Here is a 14953-nt window from a genome sequence, read left to right on the forward strand (position 1 = left end):
TTTTATTTTAATTAATTATACTACAGGGCTTTTGAATGCTTGGCTCTGATTGGTTGACGAACGTTTAAGGTGTGCACTTTTTACATTTTCAGGGAAACGCACAGCTAAAGTAGTTGCAGGCAGGTCTTGGCCGCATTGCAGACCAATAACACTTCGCCAAATAATGGCAGTTATTTCAAAGGTCTTTACAGCTTCCAGAACCAAAACCCACAACGACACTGATCGAGCAAATAAATATAGTAAGCAATAGGGTAAAAACAACGAAATATTTCCATGTTTTTTGCTACAAAATTACATTTTATTATATACGGAAAGCGCATACTCTCTTTCTCCCGCTCTCTCAAACGCACACACATACAGTACAGACTACATGACATTTCTCGCTAGTAATGCGAAAACTGCGCTGTTTTTGGAGCAGATAAACGTACAGTTTCACTATTAGTAGAGACGCACACACTCGGGTAATTCTCAGATGCTTAATCTCTCTTATACAACGGCCCGTCGTCAATTATTCCTTACTTATATTTAATGAACAGTGAGAACATTAAAACGCAACATGATATAATTTTCAAAATATGTAAAAACAAAATACGTTTTACTATATTATAAACAAAATAAACCATTCTTTATTCATGAAATGTTACAACGTAACTTAAAAAATATAAATAATATATCACAATGTACAAAATATATAAAGACTATTCACTACTATAAAGAAAGCAAAATTCTAAGTAAAAATCATTATAGATATTATTATTATTGACTGGGTAGGACATTCCTTAAAATATAAAGAGTACTAAATAAAAGGGAGGGAGGTCAAACTTACATGATAAAGCAATTATATATACATACATACATACATACATATATATATATATATATATATATATATATATATATATACACACACACACACGCACACACACATATATATGTCTCATTATTATCAATGTTGCAAACATTAGTGCTGCTTAATATTTTGTGGAAACTGTGATAAACTACATTTCTTTTCTTTTTAAAGAAATTTTATTCAGCCAGGGTGGATTAAATTTATCAAAAGTGACAGTAAAGACATTTATGATGTTACAAAAATATATCTATTTCAAATAAATGATTCCCTTTTGAAATTTATAATCAAAGACTTCTTTGAAGCAGCAGCAAAAACACTAATAATAGGAACCATTAGTTAATAATTGAGCACCAAATCAGCATATTAGAATGATTTTTGAAGGATCATGCGACACTTATTTCTGGAGTAATGGCTAATATAAAATTTTTCCACATACAGTATTTGGTAAGACACTAACCGACAAACAACTTGCAGCATGATGAGCTTCAAAAACAAAATGATGCTTATTCTACACTTCCTTAAAAAGCAAAACCATCTCAGGAGCCTTTAAAAGCGCAGCGCTCCTGTCTGTTGCTATGGCAGCATAGCCGGAGTTAGCATGGAGTCTCTGAGGGTGGAGCGCGCTCAGTGAAGCCAGTCCTGAGGGGATCTCTTCATCCGGGTTTACTCGCTGCTTTACTGCAGGGGACTTTGATCTGGGATCAGTTTTCATAAAGCCTTTCATAATTGGCTACTTCATTTGAGTTTGAAACTGCTCACACACAAAGCAGAAATGTGTACTGCCACCACAACAGCATTTGGAGGGCAAACAAACAGACGTTTGGGGTTTCCACAAAACATGCTTGCAAAACGTGTAGCATATCAACAGAGTTCGCACTTGGGAAAGTCATTTTGAATCTCCATGTTTCCGCTTCATTCAGGTCCAAAAAACACAAAAGGAGCCTTCTTTTTCTCTTATCTCTATCTGCATCACTTCTTCTGAACAGCAGCTCATTGTTGACCGTCATCCGTGATACCATACAGTGTGTTTGACCTCTGACCTCAGGATGAGGGTCGCTGGAGCAAGAAACCGTTGCACCACTTGTGTTATCAAGCAGTCGTAACGATGACAAGTCAAAAGCTTGCGCTCGAGTAAGCTGACTTCTCCTTTTGGGGAGAAAAAAAAGGTTTCCAAGAGCCACCTTTGCCTTTCTACTCCAGCACAAAGTGTCCGTTGTACTGTTCGGAGGAATGTGAACATGATACAAACTCTCCAGAACAGAGTCAACTAGGAGGATAAGCAAACAATTGATTCATAATATCAGGACAGCTAAGGAGAAGAGACAGAAAAAGAGAAAGGAGGGGTTTTGGGTGGATGCTCTAGGGAACTGGGTTATTGCTAGCCCATTACTGGGTCATTCTGGCTGGTTTCTTGGGCCTCACAATGTGTTTTCTAAGGAGTTTTGCTAGTAGTCCAAGTCTAAAGAGCCCATCTCCAAATCTCAATGATATTATGGTGTCTAGATATCTCGTAAACTCGTTTTCTCTCTATTTTAACAAAAATATGAAATACACAAGGTATGTGCCAAAGTTTAATACTTATGGTTAGGCTTAGTGATGCTTGCCTTAGAGACCTTAGAGAAAGAGAGGAGTAAAAAGAAACAAGCAGCAGCCTGTTAATATGACAGTCAGATAAGAGACTAGGCATCATTAGATGAAGAGATGTTAGAAGAACACGCAGTCCGGATGTGCCGTGTACAGCCACAGACCACAGAATGACATGTTGAAATGGCACAACCAACATGGAAGTCAAGTTCTCAGCACAAACGTTCATTCGGTTTAACACTCACAGACTTATACATACGGAAAGTTTGCCAGGGAGATTTCACCTCAACAAACGTGGTCGGTGTAAATGACAAGTTTATACATACACAAAACACCTACACAGGTATGAATGAGTAGCTGATCTCCATTTTCCATTCAAGTTGACATTAACAGCACATGTTAGTGATTTCCCACCAGTACATAGTGTAGAACAGTTGCTGTGGCAGTTTTTAGTAGAAGTTCTTGTTGTTACAAACAAAGCAAGAACTGCAAAGCTTAATTTTGGTTGACTGGAATTTGTTAAACCAGTGCATTTGCCTGGACAATGTTTGAATATTCAGGTCACTAGGCTCATCTGAGTATTCAAAACATCTACTTGAGAGAAAAAAAAAAAAAAGTCACAACATGCAAAAATTGCATTAGGTCGACAGACATTCGCTTGCTACTGAACACAGCCATGTTCTTCTTATTACCAACACACACACGCACAGTATTTTCAACTCCAAGTTGGCATTCCTTTGAATAAGAAGATAATGGGGAAAATTGTACAGCCTTGTAACTTCATTACAGGACATTTCTCACAGAGCGGAAAGCTTGAGACAGTATCAGCTCTAAAAGAAAAGGGCTTGTACAACAAAACTAGATGACATTCTTGCTGCCAAATCAAATTTTGTTTTAAAGAAAAGAAAGAAAAAACATTAAAAAGCCATTTGAGTGAGACTTACCACCGGTTTAGGTTTGGAGTTGGCCACCAGACTGGCAAATAAATCCTCTTCATTAATCTGATTGATAACGTGAGCGTCGTAAGCCACCGTTATTGACACTTCCTGCATCATTTTGGCAAAGTTTCTGCGAGGAGCACTGAGCGAGACAGGTGAGCTTCAAGAAACGGAGGAGGGAGGGAGGGAGGAAGGAAGGAGGAGGAGAGAACTGACAAGTCTGCCGAGACCGGGACCAGTTGACAAGTTTTTTACGGGTGAAAGCCGGCCCCTTGAGGCGGGAAATAAATGCAGGGGGGGTGAACCATAGAGGAACACACACTCACAAACACACCTGGTCTTGTCTTCCAAGGATTGTGTATTTCGCTCAGTTCCTTCAAAGCGATGAAGCTCCGTGCTCGTCCGCAGACTTGAAATTGAAAGTTGTGCAGTGACGACTCATACCGCCACGGTCTCATGGGCAGCGGTGGTTACCACTGGAAATATGAAGAGCGAGGCAAGCGGAAAAGGTTGAGAGGAAGGGGGAATTTGGGTTTGTCAGACAAACCACAACGGGGTCTTCTAACTCCCCTGGGTGTTCTCGCTTTATCTTCTCATCTAACCGTCTATCGGGTCTCGTTTATTCTCCCAAGAAGAACTGAAGCCGGTCTGTTCCTGGTTTAATAAGTATCCAAACGCAAACATCTACAAGCCAAAGACTCAAGATGGCATGTACCGGAGTTCTCCAAAGCTGATTCCTCTAAGCCGTTTCCAGTCTCCTTCCGATTAAGTCCCCTTTCAATATCAAGAGGATGTGAAATTTGGAAATTGGCTGGTAATCCGCGGAGGGGGAAGTTCATACAGCTTGTGCTTTCGACGGGAGCAGGTGCCTTTGAATTCCATCACTCTGTAAGCGTATTACCCGGCGACTTGATCCTCTTTAAATTCACACCACTTCAAACAGAAACGACCGCATTGCATTTCCTCTTCTTACACTCGTGATTGGAAATGGTCGTGATCACGGGTGGTAGAAGTAATCTGTGCACAGCCTCGTAGTTTATGTGTGTGCAGTGTCTGGTGTCCAGGTCTGATATGGAGATAACAGGCTTCACAAGGCTTCCTGTCCTTGCCACATAATCTCCTCCCTCCTAGCCGTATCATAAAAAACATCCAGACGACATCCCAGTGGCAGAATCTTCCAGAAAACAACAAGATCAGTGTAAAAAGGGGGACGGTGAGTATAAAAATAACAGTTTTGAGGTGGAATGGCAGTCTAAACGTCGCTTATTCGCCCACTCCAGCGCTGATTTTGGATGAAACACCTCATTGATCTGCTCTCCTGCTTGCCTTTCACTTTTGTTTGCAGAAGATAAAGAGGAAAGTGTGACTAAGTACACATTTGCACACACACGGGTGCCAATGAGGCGTGGTCAGCGCAGGCGCTGGGAGCAATGACGGTGCAAACTCCTTTACGTGGGAAAAACGCCACTTGCCATGATGACGAGAAAATCCAGTTGCAAAATAAGAGGGATCAAACGGCTTGTGCTTATGGTCTTCTCTCGGAAGAAACAAAAGCAACAGACTTGAGCAAATTGCAAGTAGTCCAAACAGAGTGCATGGTGTAAATGTTTCAGGTGTAAACCCATCCTTCTAGTTAGGGAGTGGAAGAGACATGGCTCAAGGGTGCATGTAGGTGGGTGTGGACTTTAGGGAGTTGAAAGTGCCATGCAAGGGAAACAAAGGATAGTAATCCTAAAGACTCGGGTGTAAAACGAAGCTGGTCTCTCTTTGCTGAATCATATGTAAGCTGATGAATGCACCTGTTACATCACCTCACTCAGATGCTGGTTTCCCACAGAGTGCATCTGACTCTCTGGTTTCTCATTTCTCTCTCGCTTTGTCCTAAATTCTACCAAATACATGGTTCTCTGTCCAATCTCAGGGAATAGTAAATATAGCACAGCACATGAGATACTGATTTACTTTATGCATGTATGCATGTATGTATGTATGCATGTACATATACATGAGTCAATCATATGTAAAAGTAATATTTTACATAAAAGTAATATTTATAGGACCAGTAAGTTTGTTTTTTTGTTGCATTGTGACATTATTATGACGCAAGTATATTTTGACTGAAAAATGTATACGATTTTTAACTTTTTATATTTTTTTCTTAAATTCTCATGATAAAAAAATATTTAAAAATATTACAGAAAATGTATGTTAAAATCAGTAAAAATTAAAAGCACAAAATATTATATTACAGCCTATAGCCGCTGAGAGGCCACAGACTCTTCACACTTGACGATCGGAAACTATTAGAAACGGTGGAAATGGTCAACAGAAAGTGAGTGTTGCTGGCTACTCACCCCCTCTCTACACGGCGTATATAAACAGTAAACACTACCAGGTAAAATACCCACCTACACGGAAATACAAAATAAAAGACAAACATTTCCTGCACTTACAGTAACATTACAATATAATTGATTGTTTTATTTCAATTTAATTAGTTATTTAAATAATTATTTAATTAATAAAAAATATTCTAAATAAAAATATATAGAAATATACAGAAAATGTAAATAAAAACAGGCTTTCTTTAAATTTTCTGTATATTTCTATATATTTTTATTTAGAATTTTTTTTAATTAATGAAATAATTATTTAAATAACTAATTAAATTGAAATAAAACAATAAATTATATTGTAATGTTTATATATATACTTTGTGGCCGCATCCAAGAAAATATCCCTTTAGCAACACTGTTTGGACAAAAACATTCTCAATGATGTCTGAATTAATTGCAGTGTTCAAACAGACATCCCTAGTTAAACACTGCATTATACAATTACTGCATTACTGAAGCACAGCAGTGAGTGACTGGGGGCACAGGAAATCCTGCTGCTAGTGCATTTACAGAGAGGAGAGAGAGAGAGAGAAAAATACAAGGGAGCGGATGAACTCAGTATCATCTCGATCTCTACTCCTCCTTCCTTCCTGAACACGCACACTCAACAACACACCCCTGCCCCAAATAAAATGTCATCTATGGAAGAAGCACTAACTCCAGAAGAAAGTGGGTTAGAGTGTATAGAAGTCATGTGGAATGGTTTTGAGGCAGAGAATTGTGTTGTGTTTATCCTTGAGTCCTAACGCCACCTTGCCTCAATGGAGCCTTGAAACGCAGACAAGGTCTCTGCATTCTCTGAATAACTGCATGCTAGCTCTGTAGCGCCTCAAATTTCTCAAACAATGCAAAAGCGACCTGGAATTGCATAATTAACTCCTTCAATACAAGTCCATACGTTTTCTGGCCACAATCTGACCACCTAGACAACTAATGGCACACCTCTTCACTATAAACAACACCATTTTAAATATCATTCATGTTCAAAGCATAAACAAGTAAATGCTTCACTATAATATTTATGGCTGTGGGTTTGCTCAAATCAATAGAAATCAACTAATACTGGCACTAAAATGATAGCAAATTATCAAATAAAATAAATGATTAATAAATGCACATAGTTTCCGATAGTAAAGTGCTTTAAAGATGTTTTGAGTTGCTATTTTTTACCTTGATATTGCAGGCTTGCTCCATAAGGCGCCGAGCGTTCTCTGCCGCCCTGTAGCGTTTCGGGAGCTGGACCCGGAAAAATTTCAGCGCACCCTCAAAGTCGGCCTGCAGCAGATCTTCTTTGGAGGTCTACATGCAGACAGAAAAACAGAACTGGTTAAGGGTCATTTCAGGAAATCAACCTGATAAGCAGCCTGAAAAGGAACTTAGCCTGGTGCTCACGTCGCCCTTTTATGATGTCAACCTGACAACCACACAACATTAAACAGAATTCAAAAGGCCGGTGTTTGTGTCATAATTTGCCAAATCTGATATTTCAACCTATTTGAAGCTATTAAACATGTCTATCTATCCAATGACAAAAAGAGTAAGGAGACTTGCACAGTTACAACATCATGACTAGGGAAGTACCAATATTAAAAGCCTGGCCTATAGTGATAAACCAATAATCGTTTTTATTTTATGGCCGACAAGCGATATTTGGCCAAACCATAAATATAAACTTTCCTAACAAAAAAGAAACATAAAAAAATAAAATGTTTGTGTGCTGCAAGTGAATGTATTGCATTGAAGCATTAAAGCATTATGAAAAAATAAATATGCATAAAAATAATAGAATGTTGTAAGTGACTTCAAGGCATTAAATAAATAAATAATAATAAATAAATAAAAAGTGTTTATATGCTCCAAGTGAAATTAAGGCATGTGTTATTAATACAATAATAATAATAAAAAAGCTTTAAAATAAACATAACAGTTAGTATGGTGCAAGTGAACTTAAGCATTAAATACTTGAATACTAAAATGCATAAATTGAATAAGTCATTAAAACATTAAAACAATGTTTGTATACTGCACGTAAACTTAAGGCAATGCATTATTAATCAAATATGTTGCTGATATAATTACATCAAAAAAGACATTGTAAAACAATTGCCTTCAACAGGATGACAAATAAAAGCCCTTTCCTACATAAACGCATACAAAGGTCACACAAGCAGCCTGATAAGAGTCACATCTCATACGAAAGATGTAAACAAAGATGAAGATGACTTCTATTTGCAGCAGCGGCCCCTCACCGCCAGCAGTCGGGGCACAAACAGGCGGTGACCCATGCCTAGCAGCCCCATGACTCTATCAGAAGAGTCATTGACCGGCCCAGCCTTGTCCTCTCCAGCGGCCCCTTCCTCAAGCCTCCTCATGGCGGGTGGGATCTGAGCCCATAGAGACGGTGAAGGCAAATCTCGTTCTGGGGTCAGAGGTGAAAGAGCTTCTTGGGCTCCTCCAGAATCCCCAGCATCGTCCTCCCACAGAGGCACTGGGGCTGACTTGGAGTCAGCCACGTTGATGTCCTGAGACGGAGCCCAATCTTGGAAAAGTTTAGTCCAAGCGGTTGATTTGGTGGCACTAAAGCAGTCTCGGCAAGTGCGTCGGTGTCATTCGATCATGATTCGACGAGCGTGAGCATGTGGAGTCAAAAACCGGAGGGGAGATTCACACTTATAATGATCCATTTTGGGTCTGCAATGTAAACACTATTGGAGACCACGCCTAGTTTAAAAGACGCCAGAACCAAGCCGAACCAAAAGTGGCTTTACATGTTGCAAGAGACATAAAGCTACGATCCTGGTTTATCATTGGCCGGCTCCTCCCGAATTCCCAAATTTGCAATCTGTTGCCTGGCAACAGGGCAGGAGGAGAGTCGCGTGGTGCCGTCGAGACAGCACGTCTTCCGTGTTTTGCTAGTCTTCAAAGGATTTCAGTCCTGGGTCTTACGAGGCACTACGAGGCGGAAACCAGACCAAGTTAAGTGCATCAGAGTCGTTGTCAGGTAGATTCTGCTCTCTGTCAAGGTGCATAGAGAGAGAGCGAAATCCTCATTCTCGTCCAATCGAGCCTGCGGGTAAGAGTACATGGACAACACGTCTTCTGCCATCCTGTCGTGGGCAAGAAGTGGCCGAGTGGTCCATCCAGAATCCCTAACTGTGGGATGAAGGTGGCGAGATGTGAGACTGTGTGGTTGTCGTCTTCAGGCCTTCGTTACTCCAGCTTCAGCGGCTTCTCTGTTTCGCTTTCCTGATCGAGCCAGTCAGAGCGTCGGTAGGGAAAGTCAACAAGCGCATGAGAGGAAAACGGGGAGGGAGAGACGCGCACAGAGATGCTGTCGATGCTAGAAAAGGCGGCGGGGTGGTGGAAAGGGAGGAGGAGAGGAGGATAGGAGGGGCATTGCGAGGGAATGGGAGACCGTGGACGAATGGACAGTGGACATGGTCGAGGATCCAATGCAACTCATGCTAAATGCTAATTGCTGCTGTATGCTTGCTAAAGGAAGAGGCGGACAGGCAGGGGGACATGTGGAGAAACAGAGTGTGTGTGTGTGGGGGGGGGGGGGGGGTGGAGCAGGAGGGACAGAGAGAGAGAGAAAGGAGGAGGAGAGGGTTTAGGAGCCTTTGGGGAGAATGTCGTAATGGTTAGCCAATAGGAGCGAGGCAGTGCAACCCCCTCTAGCTACCTTCATGCTCGCTCTCTATTAATGCACATCTCTTGCTTCCTTGCACGCACATTCACATCATTCAACGCTCTGCTTCTGTCCACCCGCCTTCACGGTTTCTTATGTTTCCATTTAAACATAGCGGGAAAATAGCATACTAACAATATTTTTTGAACCTATATTACAGGAAACATTATAATTGAATCAGTGAGGAAATGACAATAAGCATACATTGACAAAGCCTGTCAAGAATACGCTTCAAGGAAACAACTCAAATAATAATATATGAATTAATAATAAATATTTGGCCCGAAAATACTGGATTACAGTTATAAAATTATACTTAGAATCTCTACAGAGAAAAATGTGAACTAGAAAACATTCCAATGCATTATGACCAAGTGAATGAATAATTTAATCAAGTAAATAAATGTTTTATTATATTTTTGGTTTCATATATAAAAATTAAGATGCATATTACAATGAAAAAAGAGAATATCATATGTGTATATATATATATATATATATATATATATATATATACACACAAAAATTAAGATGCATATTACAATGAAAAAAGAGAATATATATATATATATATATATATATATATATATATATACACACAAAAATTAAGATGCATATTACAATGAAAAAAGAGAATATCATATATGTATGTATATATATATTAGACTTAAAATACAACATTTAAATTATGACAATAGGAAAAAATATTGAATACTTTTTTTTAATGTGTTTTTAAAAAACACACCTGTGTTTAAATATGCACCTAATGTAAAAAAAAACTGTTTTTACAATACACATTGTTTTAAAGCAGCTTTACAGAAAATCATGACGTGTTATAGTTATATATGACATGAGAGAACATTTGTCATGACTAATTACACAAAAGACATGGTTTGTCTTCAACATGACAAATTATATCACCAGGCTTGTGTAATTCTAGAACCATAGCTTTTGATGATTATTTACAAATATTCTCATAGTTCCTCTTTAATGAACACCTGGATTTTAAAGAGCCTTAAAAAGAAACCAGAGAATCCTATTCTGGTTCCCACATCTGCTGTAATTACAGAACAGGGCAGTGGAGTCTATTTCTCAACATTAAATCAGCGGATATATCCTGGTCTCCTCTATAGGTTTGCTCAGACACATTCAGGGCAGCGCAGCCCGCTCTTGCAATAGCTCCATTTGTCATTCTGTCATTGCAGCTTACACAAAGGTGTGGCTTTGTGGATGAAGCTAATGTATTTGTGCTGAGAACACCGTTAAAAAGCTTTGCAGCAGACAGCATTGGCTAACCGATAATGACACACCGCCCTTTAAATCGCAGTGGAAACTGAATATACACTTTATTCACAACCACTATAACTGACTATGAAAAAATGTGCAGTTTATAAGTGGATTTTGTTCCAAAAAGCATAACACACTCTGTTCTTACCATCTAAAAGTGATCAATTTTGACTGAGCTTTGCTTGTCAATCTCTAAAAAGCACCGTGTATAGAAGTAATGCACCACAAATAGTGCTGTATCAATAGAGCCATAGTGGCATTACTGGGCTAATGACCCACAGCTGCATACGGTGTCATCCATAGTGTCGCTGATGATCAATAATGCCACAACAACAAAACCAAATGCACGCATAGATCACTCCGACAGCGGCCATGCGGTTCGGATCAAATTTGTTATGTTGTGTGAACGAGCCAATGTATCGTATGAAAGGAAAAATGCCATTTGCAGTTAGAAAAGACTGCACGAAACGTGCTAAACTGAGGTTATTTCCTGTTTACACATCAATTCTTAACCTGTTTTCATGTGTCGTTTTTGTATTATATTAAAATGATTGAATATATATATATATATATAATTAAGTGCATATATTATTAAGTTATTTATTATATGTATATATTATAAAGTGTGTGTATATATAGATTATATTATGTTTTAAAATACTCCGTAATCGGACTACAGTTACTTTTTTATTGATTACATGTTATTCTCACAATGTCAGTAAACTATTTATAATGCATTGTTTCTCGTTACTACTACTTTATTTTTCCTTTGTAAAAACACCTACTGCTTATATACGTTAATAATATCTTCTGGGTTTGAGGAATTGCACACAAAATTGTCAGTAACATTATTTCATTTATAATCAGTAACCAACTAAAATATGTAAGTAATCTACACAGCAATGTATATATGCATAATAAATGGACTTGATTATAAATAAATATTTGATTACAGTAATGAAAATACTATCATAATATATTTGACATATATATCGACTGTGATACATATGATTAGATTATGGTATTATATCATGATATAAGAAGTGTTTCAGTAATATCGCTCATAGCAAAACCTAAAGTATCAGAAAGACATTACTTGATCATTTTAGTCTCGCATGTGTACCTTAAAAACTAACAGACAGGTCTGTGAACAGCAAACATTTGGGTTTAAAAACAAATCAAGGCAATATTTCTTCTGCCCGGCAGAGGGAGACACACTCAATGTTTTTATTCCTGCTGTATATTCAACTAAAAGCATCAATTCTTCAACCAGGTTCCCCACACTTTTTAACCATGAATTTCTAGGACTCGTTATTGGATAAAAAAAATATTGCACTCACAAACAGTGTTGTCATTGTTAAATGAAAATGAGAAATGTCACCTTGGCAACTATCTGAAATTAGTTAATGTTGAAGTACTAAAATGACAAAGAAAAACGGGAATAAAAATAAAGTAAAGCTATATATAAACTGAAATAATTAAACTAAGATAACAAAGAACAATTTGTAGCTAAAAGTTTAAATCTTAAACTAGCCTCACTTTTTATTGATTTTATTCACTTACATAAGCTTTCCAGTTTTTCATAAGAATATGTTTTTTAAAATTATAACAGTAATCATTTTAAAGAAGACTGCACTCACAAAAAGCTATTTCTAATCAATGAAATATTTTAAACCCAAGCATAACTAGACACATTTGCATGACTTTAAACCGATTTGATTACTTTCCCTCACTTTTCCAAACAATTTAAAACAAAGAAATGTAAGTGTAGTGATGTGCAGTACCTTCAGAAGAGCCAGCGCCACATTGAAGATGATGTTCAACCCCTGTAAAGACATTGGGGGAAAAAATTACACAAAAACAAACACACAGAAGAATTTATTTGAACATCAAACTGCCTGGAACTACAAAAGGGGCCGCATACAAAGGCGTTTTATTGTAATAAAGACGATACAATTTGGAATAAATGGTTCGGAAGGGCTGCAATGCTGTCTTTGCGCTCTACTAGCAATGGGAAGTGCGATGTCGAATGCATTTGCATTTCCTAAAATAGCTCGACTCATACAAAGAGCTCAAATGTGTGGGAGTGACAGGAGCTGAAGGAAGAGGCAAACAATCTCGCTCGCACACGCTCAGGTGGACTGACAGGCAGGTTGATGTGCACAGGCACAGTGAAGGACGGGCGGGAGCCGGTGTGTGTGCAGGGGCGCCGTATAGGGGGGAAAAGTTAGGACGATTCCAAGGGCCCCTGACTGACAGGGGCCCCAACAAATATGTGAAAAGTAATTTAACATTTTATTTTTATTATATTATAGGCCTACACTATATAAACCATCATCATTGAGTATATTTCAAATAAAAATAAAATTAAAGATGTCTTTGATTGTACTTATTTTGGCAATAAAAGTTAAATATCCCCATTGACCAAAAAGTAAACATCCACCCCCCTGTATCTGCATGAAATGGTTTGGTCCTGCCTTCACCTGCGCACTCATCAGTAGGCGCGTTTCTATTACAGATTTGCGCAGAACTTTTGCGATTTATTTTGTAAATATCAATACAAAACTATTGCGAAATGACGCCGTTTCGATTAACTGATGTTATGCGACTAAAACTTAATTTTCCTCTCGCGAATAGTCATTTAAAAAATCATGGCAACGGACGTTGGTAGGTTTATATATCGCAGCCACCGCACTAGACATTATTATTATTAACGGAAGGAGACGTGTGTGTGTTATTCAAGCATCAATGACAAGGAAAGACTATTATACTGTGAGCGGCAGATGAGGAGTTGCTGGGCGTTTCTCCCTCATTTCTGCTTCGAGGTCTTGATTGTGGCATTTCTTTGAGGTTTATAATCCAGTATTCCTGTAATTCGTTAACAGATTGACACCCTTTTGTCTTTCCTCTCTCTATTTTCTCTCTTTCGTTTTTGTGAAAACCAGATTTTCTTTTACTATGCAACTTTGTGGTTTCTGGTGTTTCTGGCAACTAAACACCGTCATCCGTGTTTCAATTACCCTTCAAATTGCGCAAATTAAAATGAGGTGGTTTTTCAGGCAATTTTGAATGGAAACGTTTTTTGCGCATTTACACTCACATGATGTAGAAGGCGCGGTGTGTTCGGACAGAATAGGCCTACGAGACGAGTTGTTTATTAAATTCATAAGACAAAAGAATTACAGGAATACTGGTGTATTTCAATTTATTTTTAGAAGCTTACACAGTTTTGTAGCACTATAATAACCATGATGTGGAAATTCCGTTTTACACGTCAACTTTATTTTGTTGTTGGCATATATTTGCAGTTAAGTTAAAAAATCTGATGTTTTTATTCTTTTGAGATGATGATGTTCATTTATTTTGATTAAAAAGTTAATATATATTTATGTTTTTTCATTTTATTTTATTTTAAATCTGTCATTAATTTTACAATAAAAATACATTGAGACTGTAAAGGATTGCTTTAAGGACATTTTTATGGTGGCTTTTAATCTTGCATCAAATAATGAATTGCATACTGTATGCAGACTTGCATTTACAAATCACCAGCAGTAAATATTGTGCTAGTACTAGTATTGAACTACAAGAAGCAAGACAGTTGCAAGTATTTGATTAGAGTTATGTAAAGCATCTGATGGGACAGGTACGTCCTAGAGATCTGGTGACAACAGCTGTGCAGGGGGGGGCCCAATGTTATTTTTTTGTCATGGGGCCCAAAATTCCTGGCGGCACCCCTGTGTGTGTGTGTGTGTGTGTGTGTGTGTGTCAGAGGGGAGCAGGTGGCATCGCAGTAGCGAGCCGAGAAGCAATGCTGAAGTCAGCTCCGCATGGAAACACCCGTCTCGAGCATCGCTTAGAGGACCCGTTCACATGGCAACACAGAGCTAAAAATACCCCATGTTCTCTATTAATAACAGACGGCAGAAAGTATCTCTTCCCGACAGGCTCTAGATGGCGCTAGGGGGCTAAATGGAAATTGCAGGGGGGATAATTGTGTGTGTTTGTTGAGGGAGGGATAACACTTTTCTCTTTGGCTTTGGTGCTGTACACTTTGGTTATGCAAGGAATATGATTTTCAAAGCCAAGTTGATATACTACGATTGCTTGATATAATCGGTACTAGCAAAACTATCAGTATTTACATTTAAAGGAAATTATGCAAAACAACAACCTGAGAAATTGTCCCAACTGGCACACGTTGGCACTA

The 14953-nt window shown here is 38.3% G+C and overlaps 1 protein-coding gene and 1 long non-coding RNA gene across 5 annotated transcripts in view; one reads left to right on the forward strand and one right to left on the reverse strand.

Annotated features, from left to right (window-relative positions):
• The window catches only part of rabgap1l (RAB GTPase activating protein 1-like), an 81271-nt gene that overhangs the window by 6950 nt on the left and 59368 nt on the right, over positions 1-14953 (reverse strand). For 3 of the 4 annotated variants that reach the window (XM_079593270.1, XM_079593271.1, XM_079593272.1), the window contains exons 18-19: positions 12528-12569; positions 6939-7067 (exon numbers count right to left, since the gene is read on the reverse strand). In XM_079593270.1, coding sequence (XP_079449396.1) covers positions 6939-7067; positions 12528-12569 — 171 coding nt within the window. Of the gene's footprint in view, positions 1-3378; positions 4446-6938; positions 7068-12527; positions 12570-14953 lie in introns of those variants that run through there. The other variant, XM_079593273.1, reaches the window with a different exon arrangement.
• Positions 4438-5767, forward strand: LOC306988342. The gene is made up of 3 exons (XR_013795379.1): positions 4438-4585; positions 4718-5153; positions 5624-5767. It is a non-coding gene; the product is annotated as an uncharacterized lncRNA (long non-coding RNA).

Source organism: Phoxinus phoxinus (assembly GCF_949152265.1).
Source record: "Phoxinus phoxinus genome assembly, chromosome: 20".
NCBI lineage: Eukaryota > Metazoa > Chordata > Actinopteri > Cypriniformes > Leuciscidae > Phoxinus > Phoxinus phoxinus.